The following is a 22077-nucleotide window of genomic DNA, read 5'->3' as shown; positions in this document are numbered from 1 at the left end:
GGTTCCTTTTTTTCTTCAATATAAATGGATCATTGTCTCCGCCAGAGGTGGAGAGTATGTTTTCGTCTCCGTCCTTCCGTGTGTCCGCCAAGCTAACATTGGTCAAGCTTCACGTGACACGTGACAATATGTTGAAAGGGTGTGCTTTGATTGGCTAGCGAGACGCATGACGAAATAGAAACCTATAAATAGGCGTGTCACTTAAAAAAATCATTTATATTTTTTAAAGTGAGCTTCCATCAGCCAAGCTACTATTGGTCAAGTGACACGTGACAATATGTAATACTGTATAAATAGGTAAGACAGGATTAATCAGGAACAGTACTGGCGGAGACCTGTGCTCCGAGGAGCACATTTTCTGTTATACTGTATTAATTAGAGAAAAGAATAAATGATGTCATATTGATGACATCAGGGATCTCTATATATGGGCATAAAATGGACACGGACAGATACAAAGATCTCCATATGGGTATAAAAGGACGCTGACAGGTTGTCAGGTACAGTTATTCGTGGAATATATATATGCACTCCAGGTCAACCATGGTCAACGTACTCAAAGGTGTTCTGGTCGAATGCGATCCCGCCGTGAAACAGTTCCTCCTGCACCTGGATGAGAAGTGTGCCCTCGGGAAGAAGTTCATCATCCAGGACCTGGACGACACACATGTGTTCATACTGGCAGACGTGGTTCCGCTGCTTCAGGACAGAGTTGGCCAATTAATGGATCAGAATTCATTCCCCATCACTCAGAAATAAGCATGACGTTCAAAAGAAGAAAGAGAAACAAATTAAAGTTTGAAGTCAGTCAGTTAGATGTTCTCAGGATATGCAGGCAGAAACGTGCGCACGCACAGAGAGAGGTTTCATTGCATTTTATACCGCCATGATCTTTCACTCTATGTTACATTTCAAACCACATAAGCCCTACTTCAACTATGATGTTGAGAGCTTGTAGATCTGCTATTTTCACAATTTATTACTTGAGTAAATACTTTGTCCACCGCTGGGCAGAGGACTGTGTTCTACTTGTTTTATGTGTACATGAAATATTGAAGAACTGCGTGTTCCTGCTGTTTATGCTTATTTGTATACTCTCCTGTCGGTACATCTGACTTATAATCGAGGATCCTGAAAAAGAAGATTGTGTCTACTCGTTCTGCATCACTTTGGCGGGCTATGGAGAGAAGCCAGGATTAATATGGTGTTTAATGTTGTACTACCATTTCTTTTTTTCAGAAATACAGATGGTAGATGGATAACAGTTTTCTACACAGACGTCAACCGCTCTGGCAGCCTGGTCCTGTAGAGAAGATCTGTTGAAGATTGAGATGCATTGGGAACTCCTTATTATATGGTTACGGCCCGTCCTCCCTTAAGCCAATTTGAATATAGAATAGGATAGGATGTAGGGCTGAGAACTGAGTGGAGACCAGATGTTTTGTCAGAGGTGGGTTCCTGGGCTGGGGCCTGGGGCTCAGTTTAGTTCTGTGCCCCGGCGGCATGGTGCCCATAAGTTGGCCTCGCTTCAAAGAGTCTCCCAGATGTCACAGACAAAACTCCAAGGTCTGCTTTATCCTTTCAACCAGCTGGGGGCTTACCTGGACAGGCCTGTGGACAGGAGCCAGTTCCAGTGTGGAGGACATGCTGGAAGCAGAGAAACTCTTCTGCTCGTCTCCCTCTCGTAAGATCGATTATCTTTCATCCGCCGTGAGGATGGATCACGCGCCCAACCTGACACACAGCCTGAGGTGTGTTTTATCGGGAGAAGCAACGTGGGAAAATCTTCTCTCATCAAAGCTCTGTTCTCCTTGACTCCTTGAGGTGTAGGTTCGCGTTTCCAAAACGCCAGGTCACACGAACACAATGAACTTCTTCAAAGCGGGGAAGGCGTTCACCGTCGTGGACATGCCGGGATACGGCCACAGAGCACCCAAAGACTTTGCAGACACGGTGGAGCCTTATCTAATCACGAGGGAAAATCTGGTGAGGACGTTCCTACAGGTGGACGGCAGTGTCGGCGTCCAGAAGGCGGACCTTATGGCCTTGGAGATGTGCGAGGAGGTCAGGCGACCGTATGTGTTGTTGGTGACTAAAACGGACAAGGTGACGCGAGGGGCTCTGCTCTCTAACGTGTTGAAGCTTCAGGAGCTTTTGAAGACTCAGACGACAGGGTGTTTCCCACAGGCCTTCCTGGTCAGCTCCCATACTTTTTCAGGCGTCTATCTCTTGAGGTGTTTCATCGCTCACGTAGCGGCAAACCTCAAGCTTGCAGCCACCAGTACGAGCTGACCTGAGGACCATATTGTATAATGCAGTGGTTCTCAAACGTTTTCATGTCAAGGACCCCCAGTGTGATAAATATTTGGCTGCGGACCCCCATTTGAAAATATGTTGTGCCAGGGACCCCCATAAGCAAAACTTTGTGTTAAAGATATTGACTAATGTTCCAAGAGTTTTGAAAAATAACAGATCTACAAGCTCGTATAAGCTTGTATATCTGCTATTTTTGAATAGCCAAAGTATAAAATATGGTTAAAGTGGTTAAAATGATTGTGACGCCATATTAATTAGTTTTGCTGGGGACCCCTGGTACCCCCCCCCCCCCCCCCCCCAAGGACCCCGGACCCCACTTGAGAAAGACCTAAGGCAGATTCTACAAATGCCTTTGAAATCAGTAGTTCTCACACTTTCAAGATTTTTCAAAAATGTTCAAAAATAGCAGATGTTCAAGCTGGCAGCACGTTGAGCTTGTATATCTGCTATTTTTGAATAGCCAACGCAAAGAAATCTAAAATTACAGGAAATACTGCACGGGTGAAGCTTTAAATGTAAATCTTGAAAACAAATAATTGTGTATGTTTATGCACACAGTATCCTTCATTGTTATGTTATTGTCTATTTTTTGTATTAAAAAAACAAACACATTATTTCAATCTCAAATTCGTCTTAACCACTTGAACCCTATAGTGTCCCTATAGAAAATACAAGCATTGAAGTCAATCATTTAATAATAAAACAAGTAATCAAGACAATAATTGCATGAATAAAGATACATTCTGACTGTCTGGGGAGAAAGTATTATGCACATCAAACAATACTGAAATGATAATGTATGGGACATTCAACCACATGAACCCTAGCATCCCTATTCTGGGCATGTCATAATTGGCAAACAATCAGAAAACATAGGCTAACATTCATCAAAAATAGATCTACTGCTATTGGTGAAGATATTGGTGTTGAAAAAATCGGAATGCATCCGTGTAACCACTTAAACCATTATTTTATACTTTGGCTATTCAAAAATAGCAGATATAGAAGTTCATAACACGGCACCGAGTTAAGTGGTCAAAAGCCTATATAGCCCATCAATATTGACCGGTTGATTGATAAGACTTTTTAAGGTTTAATTGATCAACTTTGGCTTAATTGATTTTAAGAAGAAAAAAACACTGAGAGGCCTTCAAAAGACACACAGAGATGTCAATTTCTCCACTGGACCTGAAATCACCTTTTTTCAGGGTGGGACGTTTGAATACTGATATTTATATATCCATTCCTCCTTGCTGTATTTGTTATACATCCATTACCATGGTGTTATGACGTTTACCTTTGCTCTGTTCAATGTAGATTTCATAAATGTATATAAATGTTTATTTCGATTTTATTTGATTTAAGTTGATTCTGCTGTTATGCACATTAAACTCCTGTGTACGCATGCTTTTCACAGATACACCGTAAGAAGACTTATCGGGAACCACGAATCAACCACAAATCCAAGAGTTATTCATTCGAGCAATAAGCGATTATGCATGTTATCACTTGTAACAGCACAATTGGACAAATACACCCAGGCAACACGTTTCAATTGGTTGTAGTTTTATTGATTGTGAATATCGTCTCTGTCGGGTGGAAACCTTATATGTCCAAAACTGTTACTTTTCAGGATTCAAATTCAAAAGCATCAAAAGTAGCAGATCTACAAGTTCAAAACGCGTCGCTTCGCGCCACGTTTTGAGCTTGTAGATCTGCTACTTTTGATGCTTTTGTGTCATGCTGTAGTATGATCAATTAGGGCGTTCATTTATGAAAAAAAATCAAAAAGTTAGAATATGGAGATAAGAGGGTTTTCTGCCCCGAACAGCAACGATATGCCACCTAGAGTGACATTAACGCTGACAGGGTTTTAGTTGGCGGCGACGACCTGGTCCACCCAGGCACGCAGCTCGGTGACGCGGGCGTACACGCCGGGCGAGTTGGTGCTGCAGTATCCACTGCCCCAGGACACGACTCCAACCAGGGTCCAGGCGCCGTCCTTCTCACAGACCAGGGGACCACCAGAGTCACCCTGAAACAACAAGCAGTTCAGTCAGATAACTCACCAATAGATTGAGACCAATAATAAATAAATACAAGCGTGACTATCATATTTGATCTTGGCGTTCAGGCTCTGCCGTACATTACTCCCTGCTCAGCGCATTAGCAGACAACCGTTTAAGAGCAGGGAGATGTACATCTATAACAACCCCCCCATTAGGGAAGGAAGGTGGTGCTGGGGTGGTGGTGGGAGCAAACAAAGCACATACTGTACAACATCAGTGGCTGCACTGACAGCAAGAGGAAGTACAATGAATCAGGTGAGGTTCAGTAGACCGCCAATTTGGTCAGCTGCTTGACACGGCAGTGGTTCTCAACCTGTGGGTCCCCACATGATTTTTGGGGGGTCCCCAGGTGACAGTAAAGTGACAATTGTAAAGTACTTGTAATACCTCAACAAACAAACAAAAAGACCACTACTGCATAAAAAGTAATCAACAAACAAATATTGGCCAAATTGTCAAATATTATAAGAAAATGGCAAATATTTTGAAAATGGGCAAAATTTTCTCCAGTGTATCTGCCTGAACTATAGCTCGCAGGCTTACGCATCACGTGGGATTATTATGTGGTTTATGTCAAAATGTCATCTTGATGTTTTTGTCTGACTCTGTGTCACCACCACTCACCATCAGTGTTGATTTGGACAGCAACATTTGATGCAGTTTTAGTCAGAGTCTTTTGAATAAAATTCCATTTAGTTTTAGTCATATTTTTGTCATCTGAAATGTTTTAGTTTTTAATATCATAAGATTATAGTCGACTAAATCTACAGTTGATTTAGTCGACTATAATGTATGTTGGCGGTGCTTTGATGGTGTCGTAATGGCTGATTTTACACTCGTTTGCATGCTGAAAATAGCAGATCTACAAGCTCACAACGCGTCGCAGCGCGACGCGTTGTGAGCTTGTAGATCTGCTATTTTCAGAGCGCAACACCCGAGCGTAACCAAACATAAAATGACTTGTCTTTTAGTTCTACTGGATCTCTTCTCCACTAGTCCCTCTAACATTTTAGTCTAGTTTTTATTCGTTGACGAAATTGTCAATATATTTAGTCTTAGTTTTAGTCATCATAGCTTAGTTTTTATGTAGTTTTCGTCAGTGTAAAAAGGTAGTCGACCAACATTTTTCGTCATAGTTTTAGTTGACGAAATCAACACCACTCACCATGCAGGAAGAGGCTCCGGAGGCTCCGGCACAGATCATCTGGTCGGTGATCTTGTTACCCCACCATTTCTTGCACTGCTCGTTGGTGAGGAGGGGGAGGGCAGCCTGCTGGAGCAGGGCAGGGGTATCATAGGCTGGAGAAATAACACACAGGATCCAAAGGTTAGGTTTGATTGGATAGAACGTCTGTTGGGTCTCTGTGTACCATTTGGCTGTACAGTGAGATGTTTTCTGCTGTGGGAAAAGGAGAGACCGCACCAAGGCCTCCACCACGTCATTCTCCACTGTGACTATGAGGTATTATAACCAAAATTAAAGAGATATTTCACTTTTTTTTAATGTGGTCATTTTATCGTCTACTCAGGCTTTTGTGAGCCCCCTACACAGTTTTTAAGTTGCTTGATTCAGTATTTAGATATTTGATATTCATTTTATCAGACACGCCCCCTGACTATACAAACCCATTGTAACTTCAAGCTCCATTTTAACCATGATAGATTCATCGAAAACACCTGTCCGTGATTCTGATGACTCATACTGCCCTCCAAATATGTGAGGGGCCGTGTTTTTTTCATTACTTTTTTCATTTATTTTATAATTTTTTTATTGTATTTGTTTTTTACATTTTCAAAAAAAAAAGAAAAAAAAAGGTCTCCTCACGTATTAGAAGGACAATATCAGTCACCAGAACCAAGAACGGGTGTTTTCAATTCATCAAAAATGGTTAGAATGAAGTTTGAAGTTGCAATGGGTTTGTACAGGAAATATCTAATTACTCAATCAAGCAACTTAAAAATTGTCCGGGGGGGCTCACAAAGATAAAATGACCCAAAAATGTTTTGATATAGTGAAGGGGGGGGGGGGGGGGGGGGGGGGGGGTACAGGGCAAAACTAGTTAATATGGCATCCCAATCATTTTAACCACTTTAACCATATTTTATACTTTGGCTATTAAAAAATAGCAGATATACAAGCTTTTTCAAAACTATTGAACCTTAGTGAATATTTGTAACACAAAGCTTTGCTTCATGGCTGTTCCCTCACCAAAGGGGTCGGTCAGGCCCCATCCAGAGGTCACACACATCATGCCACCGGCGAAGTTGTCGCGGCTCTCAGCCATGCACACGGGGGACACGCGCATGCCAATGGTGGCGGGGCGGGACAGCTTGATCAGCTGGATGTCGTAGCTGTGGCCGTTGGAGCCATAGCGGGGGTGCTTGAAGTACTATCAGAGAAAAGGTTACACAACAGTCAACTTTAGCTGTTCATTGTTGAGTAAATGCACGGCTTCAACAATATTTTCCAATCTGTGAAAATTGTCCGGAAAAAGGTCCAATATATCATGAGCAGCAAAATGGAGAGGAGTGTATAAGACTGAAGCCACAGTATATTTATTTTTTTATTTTATTTTATTTTATGTGTTTATGAATTGAATACAAGAACCTCAATGGAAACAAGACCGCAAGGACATTTTTGGACGTACCTTTTAGTCAAAGTGATTTAACTGTACTTGTGCTGTTTTACATTTTTGCCTAATAAAATATTCAGTCAACCAATCAATATCCTGATAATAGATGTAATAAAATAACGTTGTGTCCTATGCATGTCTTATCCCATTAAAACCAGGAAAGCATCTGTGTCATTTTAGATTTTACGGCCTCAGGTCTTATAGAAAACAAAACACCTATACCGTACCGTTGACCATTTGATTTTCTGGATATCCTCTGCGTTGGAGTTGCGGTCGTGCTCGCCCACTACGATAACGGTGTTAGTTCTGAAAAAAAAAGGTTTCAAATTAAATAATGGTCGGTGCTTATTAATAAATTAAATAGCCAATACCTAATAATCTTCTCAGTCTTCTTTTCAGCAGTCACAATGAACATAATTATTTGTCAGCAGTACAGACTATGATTTGGTGAGCCTTTTATGAGCCTCAATGGACACACCGCAGAGAGTCTCTCCCAAAAGTGGAATGTTTGTCCTTTTTGCTTTTAAATTGGTTTATTTTGCAACATTTATATAATGATAAAAAAAATACAATACTCTTCTTGCCCAATAGGTCTCACTTTTAGAAATGATTGCTACCCTATTGCATGGGTTCTGAGAACATGTATGAACTGCAGCAGTATTAATTTTGTCGACTAAAACTATACATACACATACATTTGATATTTAGTTAACTAAATCTAGACGGTTGACAGGCCCATCCCCATCTGGGAGGATGGTAATGATGAGCTGATGAGTTTTTTTCCTTCTTTTGTTTCCTATGGTGCAATATGGTCGTGGTCTGCTGTCCACAATTATGGAGGTGGGTGGGAGGATGGTGTATCTGAATCTTGTGACCATGTCTATGTGTATGCTCTTGTTTATGTATGTTTACTTAAGAGTTTGTATTATCTGCTGTAACATAAATTGCCCAGTTCGGGACATATTAACAAACTTGACCTTGACCTTGGTGTCGAACTATTTTTGGCAGTTTGGCTGGTCTGAAGTATCAGGCATTACGACACCATCAAGGCCTAGCCAACAGGCTTTTTAGTCCACTGAATCAACTGTAGATTTAGTTGACTAAAACATTTTCAGATCACTTGAAAAATGTACTAAAACTAAATGGAATTGTATTCAAAAAAACTAAAACTAAATCAAAAATGTTGCTGTCAGTATTATCCCTGGACTACTGTACCTGACAGTGCAGTGGGCAGCGGTCACCACCCAGTTCTCGTTGATCAGGGATCCGCCACAGGAGTGGAAGCCTGTGTTATCCTGAATTCAGATTGTATTAGTATAGGATTTACATACTGTACTGTAGAGTGTTGGTTCTCAAAGTGGGGTCCGGGGACCCCCAGGGGTACTTGAAGGAGTTCCAGGGGGTCCCCAGCTAAATGATGGATAGGAACCAAATGGACCCTTATGGGTCTGTAACTCTGAGAGTGAACAAATGGAACCAAATGGACCCCATTTGGTTCCATTTGTACACTCTCTGAGTTAGATTAACATTGATTTTACAATACAAATTGGGGGCCCAGAGATAGAAATGGCATGAAATGGGGGTCCGTAGCCCTAATGCATGTCAAACTGGGGGTCCTTGAAATTAAAATGGTTGAAAATCACTGCTAGAGCCGTAAAGATCTTCTCTTATGGGGGTCCCTGGCATATCTTTTCAAATGGGGGTCCGCAGCTAATAAGTGTCAATTTGGGGGTCCTTGACAGGAAAAAGTTTGAGAACCAATGCTGTAGAGTGCCACAGTAATTCAGCTATTATGACAGCAAAAACATGCAATACTGTACTGTATCCCTTTTCCTTTCATCCATCCACTCCCACCCACAAGTGTTTAATTTAATATATTTTGTATCATATTTTTGCATTTTCAGAATATCTTTATAGAAACAGTTACGGATACGTTTATAATGCGTGGGATAGGAGGAGAAGGGTGACTTACAATATAGATGGAGCTTTCATTTATTTTTATTTCTATATATTCTATGTGCAGGCCTGTATGAATGTATATACAAACTCTTGTTAATAATCAGGTTGTATTATGAGTTAATGGTTGGGTAATAGGAATGTTTTTTTTTTTAAATTGATGTGTCTGCAATAATCCCACGTAGGATGGGTGGAGCGATTGTCCTGACACAGAAATAAAATATTCATTCATTCACTCACTCACTCACTCACATATAACAAACACTCCAATGTTCTATTGTGTGTTGTTGTAAAATAAAAAAGATGCTACATGGAATAAATGCACTGGCCACTCTATAATTGACTAAAATAAACACGTGGTAGACAGACAGAATCGTGGATAATAAAGGGGAGATATGGTGAGAGAGTAGACAGGTGTTGTAGATATTCTTTAGTGCTCATTGTGCTCTAATTTGTGGCGTTGAAATCAACAATTGTGATATATTTTATTTCAACATTTATATGGTTTTGAGCTTTGCAAAAAAAATCTCGCCTGCCCTAAATGTAATTCCTGGAGAAGCCACTGGGTGCTGGGCTCAAAGGTCAAAACCATATAAATAGATTAAAAAAAAAAAAAACAAATAGCACAATTGTTGATTTCAACGGCACAAATTAGAGCACAATGAGCACTAAAGAATGAGACCATTTTTGGTCGATTTGGAGACAAAAAATGGGGGGTGCTGGGCTCAGCAAAGCTCAAAACCATAAAAAATGTAACCAGCACAAATTCTAAAATGTACGGCACAATGCAGCACAAATCCAGCACTAAAAAAATGACAGCATTTGTATTCATGTGTTCATCATATGGGGTGCTAACTTCACTGAGGTAGCTTGGTGCTGTGTGTATATAACTTCACTGAGGTAGCTTGGTGCTGTGTGTATATATCTTCACTGAGGTAGCTTGGTGCTGTGTGTATATAACTTCACTGAGGTAGCTTGGTGCTGTGTGTATATAACTTCACTGAGGTAGCTTGGTGCTGTGTGTATATAACTTCACTGAGGTAGCTTGGTGCTGTGTGTATATGTATAACGTCACTGAGGTAGCTTGGTGCTGTGTGTATATAACTTCACTGAGGTAGCTTGGTGCTGTGTGTATATGTATAACGTCACTGAGGTAGCTTGGTGCTGTGTGTATATAACTTCACTGAGGTAGCTTGGTGCTGTGTGTATATGTATAACGTCACTGAGGTAGCTTGGTGCTGTGTGTATATAACTTCACTGAGGTAGCTTGGTGCTGTGTGTATATGTATAACTTCACTGAGGTAGCTTGGTGCTGTGTGTATATGTATAACTTCACTGAGGTAGCTTGGTGCTGTGTGTATATGTATAACTTCACTGAGGTAGCTTGGTGCTGTGTGTATATGTATAACTTCACTGAGGTAGCTTGGTGCTGTGTGTATATGTATAACTTCACTGAGGTAGCTTGGTGCTGTGTGTATATGTACCTGCATAGAGATCTGCCAGGGCCAGGAGTGGGGAACAGCCTCCTCACCGTTGACGATACGAGAATATCCAGAGACTACTGGAGTGATGGCAGGAGATCCACAGCCTGGTGGAGACACACACATGGGGGGGATGGTTGCTAGCCTGGGAATCTCAGATAGTGGCCCGTAAGGATTCGTGCGGCCTGTAGGTCCCAAATACTAACCAATGAGGGGTGTATATTTTTTGATATAATACAAATATACAATTTTATTATTTGTAGTAAAATTTTGTGCTGAAAAATTAATGATCTTACAATATACCGTACTCTATATACAGTAGCACTGTTTCCCAAACAGTGGGTCTGTCGGGACCCGTTATGTGTTTTGTGGACTCATTTGTATGCGTCGCGAGTGAATCATTTCTTGTTTGCTACATTTTGTTTTTAATTATTAGTATTTCAAAAGATTTTCAAAAAAATCCCACATTTTTTAAAATGTCAGTGAGTTAAAAACGAATTTAAACGTTTAAAAGATAAAAGAAAAAAAAATACTTTTAAGAAGTAGTGAAAATAGCAGATGCAACGTGTTGTGAGCTTGTAGATCAGCTATTTTCACTATAGTTTGGAGTCCCGGGGAGACATCAAATTTCTCTTTTGGGTCTCGAGCTAAAAGGTTTGTGAACCAGTGCCATATATATATATATATATATAGTATAGAATAAAATATGGGGGGAAAAATCACCAAATGTTAAGTTACAAATAGTTATTAGTTACTATATTTCCACACTCACTCCAGAGGGCCACATTGCATACACTGTTGGGCAGACTCCTCTTATCTCCGTATTTTAACTTTCACCATTCTATGTCACACAAAAGTAGCAAAAATAGCTGATCTACGCAACGCGTTTTGAGCTTGTAGATTTGCTATTTTTGAATTGGAATCCTGAATTCTTTTTTTCTATTTTTGAATTGGAATCCTGAAAAGTAACATTTTTATTCAATTTAAAATGCATTTAATTATACTTATGTTAACTACAAGGTGTTAACAGTGATATTTGATGTAACCCAGACTGGTGTAATTCATAGTAATAATCATAACAATACATTCATACAATTTGTATGGCGCTTTTATAAATACTCAAAGACGCTTTCCAAAAAAACAAAACTAAAAACGTTATAATAGTCTGTGTCCAAGGTCCCTGCGTTTGAGTTCCAGCAGTAATACTCACCATAGGCAGCGCCAACAAAGGCAAGACAGGAGAGGATCCACAGGAAGGCCATGGTTGGTTGGTTGGTTGGTTGGTTGGTTGGTTGGTTGGTTGGTTGGTTGGTTGGTTGGTTGGTTGGTTGGTTGGTTGCAGCTTGACTCTAGCAGGCTTGACTGCTGGGTCTTTTATACTGGAACATTCTATCTTATCTTCTTGGTGGGAGTTTGCACAGCTTGCACGCAGTGGTGGGAAAAGTACTCAAACGTCTTACTTCAAGTAAAAGTATCAATACTGCAATGTAGAAGTAGGCTACTCTGGTACAAGTTAAAGTCCCGGAATTCAAAATTGACCTGAGTAAAAGTACAAAATTGGTATCAAAATGTACATTAAGTACCAAAAAGTAAAAGCATTAAAATGTTTTAAAGTAGCAGATCTACAAGCTCACAAAACTGTGCTTAAGTACAGTACTTGAGTAAATGTATTTAGTTACTTTTCACCACTGCTTGCATGCGTGTCCTTAGTTGATCCTGCCGATTGCACAAACCCTGACCATCACTGTTGCGTGAGAATTACATGTATTTACATATAAATACAACATGCTACAAAGCAATGACATTGTATTTTGAAGCCATTAAATTGCAATTTAATGTATGTATGAAGTAAGTAGTATTTTTTAAGGTGAGGAAAACCTCCCAAGAAAGCCCTAGATAGAAAAAGACAATGAAGATGATCTTTTGAACCCCTTCCCCTTTTGTCCCCTTTTTGCATCATATATATAGGCTATTTGAAAATAGCAGATCTACAAGCTTGACTCCAACATTTTGCTTAGAAAGTGCAAGAGGAAACCATAGCTAGCATATGGTCTCTGTCGGGTGGAAACCTCATTATGTCAACTGTTACTTTTCTGGATTGAAAAATTCAAAAGCATCAAAAGTAGCAGATCTACTCGAAACACAGATTTGCTTCTACGTGATCATACTACGCTGTAGTATGATCACGTACAGCATTGATTTAACAAAAAGTGGAGATAAGAGGTTTCTGCCCGACAGCATACGATATGATGCTATGCATGAATGATAAGACACCTTTTGAAGGTGGCTTTTTATGGTAAATATATATATTATATTTATATTTGGGGAGTTAGGCTTACAATTAGGAAAGACATAGTCTCGCGTCACCAGACAACTATTCCACAATCTCTGAATGCTATATAGAGTCTGGAACTCCACTTCCCGAAAGCTGTTTAACGGAAGTTGTTCAGACCGGAAAGACATTCGACCAATCACGACGCGGTGCCCGCGGACCTGTAGTCCCAGTGGAAACAGAACCGAGGCGGAAGCATAGTCATAGGAGTGGTAGATTTGTGTTATTTGTGCGAGGATTGTTTATCACAGAAAACTGAGAAAGGTATCATGGAATTAACGCCGAAAAAACTGTGAAAGAAGACACTAGTAGACATAAACGATGTTTATGAGATTCGTTGATTCCAGTCGGACTCCTTTGCGCCACTGCACAATGCTAAAACGGAAGTGGGTAGGGGAGGGGCATCCGCTTTCCCCTTACACATTATCAGAGCTTCCGAGTCCCAGACTGTATGCCGGAAACATTTGTAAATTGTGGGAGGCAACAGTCTGGTAACGCGAGACTAGGAAAGACACAGATTCATGGCCATGAAGATCATAATAAATACATTCTTATTATCTTTCTTTTTCCATCTATATATCTATAAATTCCAGGAATTCTGTCCTCTGTGCTTGCCCAAATATGGAGATGTGTGACGTCATAGTACTGATGTCATAGATATCTGACATCATAGACTGGCATCCAAGTACTTTGATAACAAGACACCAATATGACAAGTCATGATTTTCTTACTGTCCCCCTGGTGGCACTCACGTCTATACAAACACATCTATACAAATAAAGGTGACTTGACTTGAAAGCGAACGTATTCGTCAATATTTTGATGTCAGAGATCATGTTCGGGAAGTTCAGGAAGTCACAGGAGCAACCTGCAGAACCTCTGAGCTCCGTAGGAACCGGAGAGGACATAGAAATCTTCCGCCCAACACAACTTGCACACCCTTACGCCACTTACACCCGCCATACTCCCCGGGGAGTACACCCTCTCTTCCGGAGGTGGGCCCACAGAGCACGCACACTTGTGTCCTTCAAGCGTCAACTTTGGCTTCAACCAGCCACCCCGGTCCTGGGGGCGTGTGCTGAGCCAAACCAAGTCTCCTGTGACGTCTGTATTAAGGGCAAACTCAAGGCCTTCAAGTCCTGCCTGGTGTGTCTGACCTCCTACTGTGAGACTCACCTGGAGCCTCATCACAGAGTCCCGGGGTTGAAACGACACAAACTAATCGACCCTGTAAAGCACATGGAAGACATTCTGTGTAAGAAACATGACAGACCTCTGGAGCTGTTCTGTAAGACTGACCACGTGTGTGTGTGTCAGATCTGCACAGAGTCAGACCACAGGTTACATCAGATTGTATCTCTGAAGGAAGAATATGAGGTAAAGAAGGCTGAGCTGGGAAGGACCGAGGCCAAGGTTCAACAGATGATCCAGGAGAGACAACTGAAGATACAGGAGGTCAAACACTCAGTGGAACTCAGTAGAAAACTCAAGAGAGACACATCCGTGCAGGTCTTCACCGCTCTGGCGAACTGTGTTGAAAAGCATAAAACAACAGCGAAACAGGCTGAAGGCTTCAATAAAGAGCTGGAACGAGAGATCACCGAGTTAAAGAAGAAAAGCTCTGAGCTGAAGCAGCTCTCACACAGCGAAGACCACCTCCGCCTCCTCCAGAAATTCACATCCATCATCACCCCTCCACCCGTCAAGGACTGGACAAAGGTCAGTGTCGATCAGTGTGTGGAGACAGTGAAGACAGCCGCGGCCCAGCTGGATACACTTTGAAGAGACGGAGAAGATGTGTGACCCTGACTGAGCTGTGGAGGATCCAGCAATATGCGGTGGATGTAACTAGTGTTGATTTCGTCGACTAAAACTATGACGAAAAATGTTGGTCGACTACCTTTTTTCATTGACGAAAACTAAATAAAAACTAGACTAAAATGTTAGTGAGGGACTAGTGGAGAAGAGATCCAGTAGAACTAAAAGACAAGTAATTTTATGTTTGGTTGCACTCAGGTGTTGCACTCTGAAAATAGCAGATCTACAAGCTCACAACGCGTCGCACTGCGACGCGTTGTGAGCTTGTAGATCGGCTATTTTCAGCATGCAACCAAGTGTTAAATCAGCCATTACGACGCCATCAAGGGCCAAGGCACCGCCAACATAGATTTTAGTCGACTAAATCAACTGTAGATTTAGTCGAATATAATATTATATTTAGTCGACTAAAACTAGACTAACAGCAAAACATTTCAGATGACTAAAATATGACTAAACTAAATGGAATTTGATACAAAAGACTATGACTAAAACTGAATCAAAATTAGCTGTCAAAATCAACACTAGATGTAACTCTGGACCCCGATACAACACGTTCCCTCCCTCGTCCGGTCTGCGGATGGAAAACAAGTGAGTTACGGAAACGTAGACACAAATCTCCCAGACAGTGCAGAGAGATTCTCTATATATATGGCGGTGTCTTAGGAAAGAAAAGCTTCTCAGGTAGGTTTTACTATGAGGTTCAGGTTAAAAAGAGAAGACTTGGAGTTTAGGAGTGGCCAGAGAGTCCATCAACAGGAAGAAGAGAGGAATCGTAAACGAGTCCCAAAAACGGTTACTGGACTTTAGGGTTGAATGATGGAAATAAGTACAGGGCTGATGCTAGCCATTCTGTCGCTCTCATTGTAAGAGAGAAGGTCCAGACAGTTGGAGTGTTTGTGGATTATGAGGAGGGTCTGATCATCTCTCCTGTCAACTTCAACTTCATTTTCACATCACTTTAACAGGCATAAAAAAGAGGGAGAAATAATATTTCATACAAGCTCCCATCATTTATAGTTTTGGGGAAAGGGAGGAATAATAGAGAGAATAATAAAGAACAAGGGACACAGGTCAGATATTTCAAATATACCTGATATAAGATACAGTATATATTTACATTCAATAGGGTGATTGGTTAGAAGACACTGCAATGGAATGAGGCAGTTGAAATAGCAGATGTGGTAACATTTGTATCTAGATTCTCAGTGATGGACATCTGGCTTGTAAAAGTATACAGTACGAGGCAGTGTGATTTCGTAGACTAAAACTATGACGAAAAATGTTGGTCGAATACCTTTAATCACTGACGAAAACTACATAAAAACTAAATAAAAACTAAATAAAAACTAGATAAAAACTAAATAAAAACTAAGCTCTGATGACTAAAACTAAGACTAAATATATTGACAATTTCATCAACAAATAAAAACTAGACTAAAATGTTAGAGAGAGACTAGTGGAGAAGAGATCCAGTAGAACTAAAAGACAAGTCATTTTATGTTTGGTTGCGATAGGGTGTGCATGCTGAAAATAGCAGATCTACAAGCTCACAACGCGTCGCAGCACGACACGTTTACTGGCACCATTTTCAGCCAGTAAAATCAGCCATTACGACGCCATCAAGGCACCGCCAAAACACATTTTAGTCGACTAAATCAACTGTAGATTTAGTCAACTATAATCTTATGATATTTTGTCGACTGAAACTAGACAAAAACTAAAACATTTCAGATGACTAAAATATGACTAAAACTAAATGGAATTGTATTCAAAAGACTATCACTAAAACTACATCAAAATTTGCTGTCAAAATCAACACTAGTGTGAGTACAATGGGCTTCTACAGGGCCAGTGTAATGTATCTCAGCCACACTGATGAGAATTATGTGGCTTTACATATTCCGGTAGAGATAGCATGTAAAGGGCTACTACGTGAAACAACAATGCAGATACAGTTTTAGGTGATGACATTAAGATATTCTTTGTTTCATATTTAATGGTGGTTATGTTGATTTTGTCTTCCAGTTGTTGGTCTTTTAATACAAAAAACATCATTGAGGCCAACTTTTAAAGTGTCACTGAGTCTAATTGGCAGGTAATAGGAATATTAACCTGGCGATAACATTTTTCTCTCTCACTCTGGTGTAGAATGGTGTCCAAAAAAAGAATGTTTGGTGACATGTAATTGCAAGGTTTTACATGACTCATGTTAGATTTGGGTTTTGGTTTTGTTAGGGCAAGTGGAATTCAAAGGGGGGGGGGGGGGGGTGTAACATGGATTACAAAGCTTCCACTTTATCATGAGCATTAGTGAGGACCAATTATATGAAGGTTGAAAATGGGTGAAGTAGTCCTTTAAGAGACTTGGACGGTTGTCTTTAAGGGGATGACATACCTGTAGCTGCCACAGGTTCAACAAATGTCCACGCATCATACAGATACATCTTTTCTGGGATTTATTTCCATAACTCTCCAAACTCCAACAGTAAACACCATACGAGACACCGTGAAAACTATAAAAAGAGATACACATACACTTGTTCAGTTATTGAGTCCACAGTCATTGTGAAGCAGAGTTCTCTTGATTATTCAGTCCACACACAGGTGCATCCAATTATGGCTTCTGACTTCAATTGACAGCTTCACTCTGATCATGTGACTCTGTGCCCAATTACCACAAACCCTCTAAGCCAGGGGTCTTCAACAGGGGATCCGGGACCCCTAGGGGGTCCTCAGAGTTACTATAGGGGGTCCGCCAAATCTTTGTGTGATATGATTTTTTTCTTCCCTTAACCACTTGAACCCTAGCATCCCTTTTCTGAGGAGAACTTTAGCCAAAAATAGCAGATCTACAAGCTCACAACGCCTCGCGCTGCGAGGCGTTGTGAGCTTGTAGATCTGCTATTTTTGGCAAAGAGGTATAGGTGTAGAGGGAAAAAAGAGCAGACCAAGTAAACACATTTTATACAATATAGAGGGGGTCCCTGCCTCATCTCTCTCAGCTAGGGGGTCCTTGGGCTGAAAACGTTGAAGACCCCTGCTCTAAGCAATGGGCACAGCATTTGTACCTTAAACCCTTGTAATATAGACCTTTTTAAATATATTTACTGTAACTTTTAGAACTATTTATTCATAATGAAATTAATATTTTTAACTCAGTGTGTACATGAACTTTACATAAACAAAACCTATTCATATTTATAACTGAAATCACTGTCTCTCCTTCTGGGGCAGTTACTAAGGGGATGACATACCTGTTGTTCTTCAAAGTGGTAGGTTGTGTCTATTCTATTGTGAAGATTCTTTATTTTTTTAATGCATTTCTTTTTCCATTTTGTTTATTGTTATTCACAATTGTGCTATTATATAAATACTAGGGAAGTCAAACTGTGTGCATTAACTCTGGATGATTAAAGGTAGGGTAAGTGATATTTTTTGATTAAAACAAAAAGTTTTTTTGTTAAAAGGTTAAAGCACTATATTCTGATAGTAATCATTGCTATAGAGTGTTTGTTCAGTAACAGGAATCTCCATGTCTCTACAGCTCTTTAATGAACAGAAAATACATGTTCAGGTAGGTGACAACATTTCAGCCAATCAGGAGAGAGTACCCATTTGTCAGCTTAATTTGTATAGTGTTCCAGTTCCAATTGTGTCTGCTCATTTCTTTGTGTCATCACTTCCACTTTCACTTGTTTAATCTGTATCCTGTATTCTCTATCCTGATTGCATGGATAAAATTGGTATCTCGACCTGAAAATACATTTTCTGTTTAATAAAGAGCTGGAGAGACATGGAGACTTCCTGTTACTGAACAAACACTCTATAGCAATGATTAATATCAGAATATACAGCTATAAATCACTTACCCTACCTTTAACTTGTGGAATTATTGCATTAAAATATTGGCACTTGGTACAATATTGGCTTGTAAATGAACATTGTAAATGTCTAGAATTCAAAACCAGCTGTATTGCCAATGTTTTAGAGCCACTCTATTGTAAGAGGTGAAGTTATATATATGTCGGTGATATAAGTATCCTTGTATTTAAGTATTCCTTGTCTATAGGGAGTTCAGGTTAATTCACCAAGTTGGACTATTTGCTCTCAAAACTGCTCAACTTTGGATTATTGAGTGTTTGAGGAAGGGCAGATTGAGCTGTTCAAACACCTTTTTCAACATTTATAAAGGATATTCAGTGATATGAGAATGGCGAATTACAACATATAAGTTCTGTTTTTCCACTTAATTTGAATATCTACTGTAGTATTTTAAATGATCTGTTGACCTGGCTTTCAGAGACCTGAGACATTTCAACTTTCAAGCTACAAAGAGGCCACAAGATGGCGCTGTAGGCCTACTTCACGTTAGTCTTACAGTAGTATTGAGACAACAGGTTTTTCTTTAATGTGTGAAATATAATAAGTTTAATATTTGTCTTTCTCAATTTTGTTAGGACGTAACAACGATAATTAACTGCAGTTTTGTTCAGTTTTTTGTTTGTTTGTTTGTTTGTTTGTTTGTTTTTTACATCCTACAAAACATGAGTTGATGTTTTTTAATCTGACCAGTGGGCAGTGGTGGAAAAAGTACTCACATGTTTTTACTTAAGTAAAAGTATCAATACTGCAATGTAGAAATACTCTAAATGTACTTAAACTACAAAAGTATTGGTATCAAAATGTACTTAAAGTACCAAAAGTAGAAAGTACGCAGAATGTCCCATTTCACAAGTTTTCTAAAATGTATACAAATCTTTTGAAAATAGTAGATCTACAAGCTCACAATGCGTCGACGCATTGTGAGCTTGTAGATCTGCTATTTTCAAATGGCCGAAATGTATTTAGGGCTGAAGTGGTTAATGTGTGGTTTGTAATAATAATCCATATCTAAGTAACTAGTAACTAAAGTTTTCAAATTGTAGTGGAGTAAATGTACAATATTTGCCTCTGAGATGTAGTGGAGTAGAAAGTACGAAACATTGGAAAAGCTCAAGTAAAATACAAATACCTAAAAAATGTGCTTAAGTGCAGTATTTGAGTATAATATGGCTACTTAGTTACTTTACACCACTGGATAATTTGTACAACAAGAATGACAGATGACAATGTCATTTTTATCACAACACTGTCATTCAACAAAGTCAAATCAAATTAGCCACTGGTCCTTCACGGTGTTCCAGGGGGTCCCCTGCAAAATGAGTTAATGTAGCATCAAATTCAGTTTAACCACTTAAACCCTATAGACATTGGCTATTTTCAAAAGATCTTGAACAAATTTGAACAATTTGTAATATTGTTTTGAAACATTTTAACAGCACAAATCTTGTATGGGGGTCCCTGGCACAAATTATTTTCAGATGGGGGTCTGCGGCCAAACACATCATTAATACCTCTACCTCTCTGTAACCTCCCACAGTATGCCGAGCCTTTTCTAATAGCTTCAGTATAAAACAGGGTTAAACTTTTAATGCTGGTCCACCACTAATTCAAATGCGATTGGGACTTGTGGGATAAAGTTAAATCCAGTGGTTCTCCAAAAAAAAGTGGGGTCTGGAGGCCCCCAGGGGTCCTTGAGGGGGTTCCAGGGGTCCCCAGCTAAATGATTGATAGGGACCAAATGGACCCTTACAGATCTGTAACAACCACTCAGCCCTATAATCCCAAACCTTTTTAGCTGGAGACCCAAAAGAGAAAACTAGTGAAATTATCTACAAGCTCACAACGCATCGCAATGTGACGTGTTGTGAGCTTGTAGATCGGCTACTTCTTTCAAGTTTGTATATTTAAATTTTTTTTTTTGTTATGAAATTTTGGGGGGAAAAAATCATTATCTTTTAATATGAAAAATTGTAAAATTGTTTAAAAAAAAATATAATAATCTTTTGAAATACAAAGAAATGTGTATGAAGGAAACTAAGGGAAAGGGACATTTACTGGCGACCCATAAAAATCTGTTCGCGGCCCACAAATGGGCCCCGACCCAGTGTTTGGGAAACAATGCCCTATTACACATACCGAACCGAACCGGGCGTCCTTGAAATGAAAACATTTGAGAAGCAGTAAAAGAATCCTGTGTGCTGTGTGCTGGTTCCCATGATGAAATGACTACATGCTCTGACTGGATGGAATTCCTCCCTGGTGTGGAATGCAGGCCCGCCCCTCCACCCCCCCCCCCTCCTGTGTCATCTGGCTGTAGGACACTGTAAATCTGAGAAGTGTACAAAACAACCAAATGGACCCGGAAGGGTCCATTTGGTTGTTTTGTACACTTCTCAGAAACTTTGCATTTCTCGTCCAAAGGGCTTACTCATTAATGTCAATTTCTTTTAATTAATTTTTTAACTTTCCCCCCATTTTTATCAAGTTTGTTTATTTCTCATCAGATTAATGTGCCCAAGATTTAGGGGGTAAATAAAGGATGAAGAAATACATGGGATATGCAGCAAGAGAGGACTAACACAGAAAAAAAGTCTGGATTTTAAAAGTTCTATTTGAGACCTTACAAGGTCTCAAATAGAAACATTTAAAAAGTAGTCTAGATTGTTTTCATTCTGTGTGAGTCCTCCCTTGCTATATGTAACATTTTCCCTTGACCACTGGTGCAGTAGTAAAACAAAATGTCCTTAACTGTCTCTGGTGCAAAGACAACAAATTATGGATAGTTGTTCCTTTAAGGCCCACTTGAGAACTGGGGAAACAAACAGGGTCAACTTTATCCCTGCTGGTATATCCCACAGAAGAGTCCTGCACTGCGCTGCATTCTGTTCTGTACAAATATTCTAAATAACAGTCATATCAAACACCAGTTGAATATAGAATATATAAGATGAGGATTGATGGAAGAAATATTCAGCACCTCTTCATGCCAGCCTGAAAACCTAATAAAACAAATGCTAAGGTGTTACCCTAGTTTCTGAGAGGCACTCTATTATGACTATTTACCTTGTTTGTTGACTATAGCGTATTTACTATAATATAGTAATATTTGTTCACTATAATATAGTCAAACAAAATCGGAATAAGCAGATGTTTACTCTAAGCTGAGTAAACATAATATGTTTACTTTGCTTATTCTGACTTTGCAATGGTCAGTCAGTCTGCTAAATGTGGTGGTGGAAAAAGTATTCACATTCTTCACAGTCTGGAATTCAAAAGTATTGGTATCAAAATGTACTTAAAGTACCAAAAGAAGAAAGTACTCATTATGCAGAATGTCCCATTTCACAAGTTTTCTAATGTATAAATGAATCTTATAGAAAATAGCCGATCTACAAGCTGACGAAATGTATATAGGGTTGAAGTGGTTAATGTATGTTTTGCAATAACAATCGAAATCAACAAAGTAACTAGTTACTAAAGTTTTCAAATAATTGCAGTGGAGTAAAAGTACTATATTTGCCTCCGAGATGCAGTTTAGCAGAAAAAATACCTTTAAAAAAGTACTTAAGTACAGTACTTACATGTA

The 22077-nt window shown here is 39.6% G+C and overlaps 2 protein-coding genes and 1 pseudogene across 3 annotated transcripts; 2 read left to right on the top strand and 1 right to left on the bottom strand.

Annotated features, from left to right (window-relative positions):
• Positions 1 to 543: 543 nt before the first annotated feature.
• LOC311051817 (general transcription factor IIH subunit 5-like) lies at positions 544 to 759 on the top strand (the record flags this gene model as incomplete). The annotated part of the gene is made up of 1 exon (XM_084066469.1): positions 544 to 759. One exon carries the CDS (start codon positions 544 to 546, stop codon positions 757 to 759), a length of 216 nt encoding a protein of 71 aa, XP_083922595.1.
• Positions 760 to 1436: 677 nt separating this feature from the next.
• Positions 1437 to 2292, top strand: LOC311051657 (GTP-binding protein 8-like; annotated as a pseudogene). The gene has a single exon. The product of its transcript is annotated as a GTP-binding protein 8-like (transcript).
• Positions 2293 to 4189: 1897 nt separating this feature from the next.
• LOC311052143 (chymotrypsin A-like) lies at positions 4190 to 11717 on the bottom strand (the record flags this gene model as incomplete). Its single annotated transcript, XM_084066962.1, has 7 exons — positions 4190 to 4351; positions 5551 to 5684; positions 6595 to 6775; positions 7246 to 7324; positions 8234 to 8313; positions 10459 to 10562; positions 11666 to 11717. 7 exons carry the CDS (start codon positions 11715 to 11717, stop codon positions 4190 to 4192), a joined length of 792 nt encoding a protein of 263 aa, XP_083923088.1.
• Positions 11718 to 22077: the final 10360 nt, after the last annotated feature.

Source organism: Gymnoscopelus microlampas (genome assembly GCF_963454915.1).
Source record: "Gymnoscopelus microlampas genome assembly, chromosome: 9".
NCBI classification, from domain to species: Eukaryota; Metazoa; Chordata; class Actinopteri; order Myctophiformes; family Myctophidae; genus Gymnoscopelus; species Gymnoscopelus microlampas.
Note: the sequence above shows the minus strand (reverse complement) of the source record. Positions and strands in the feature narration are given on the sequence as shown.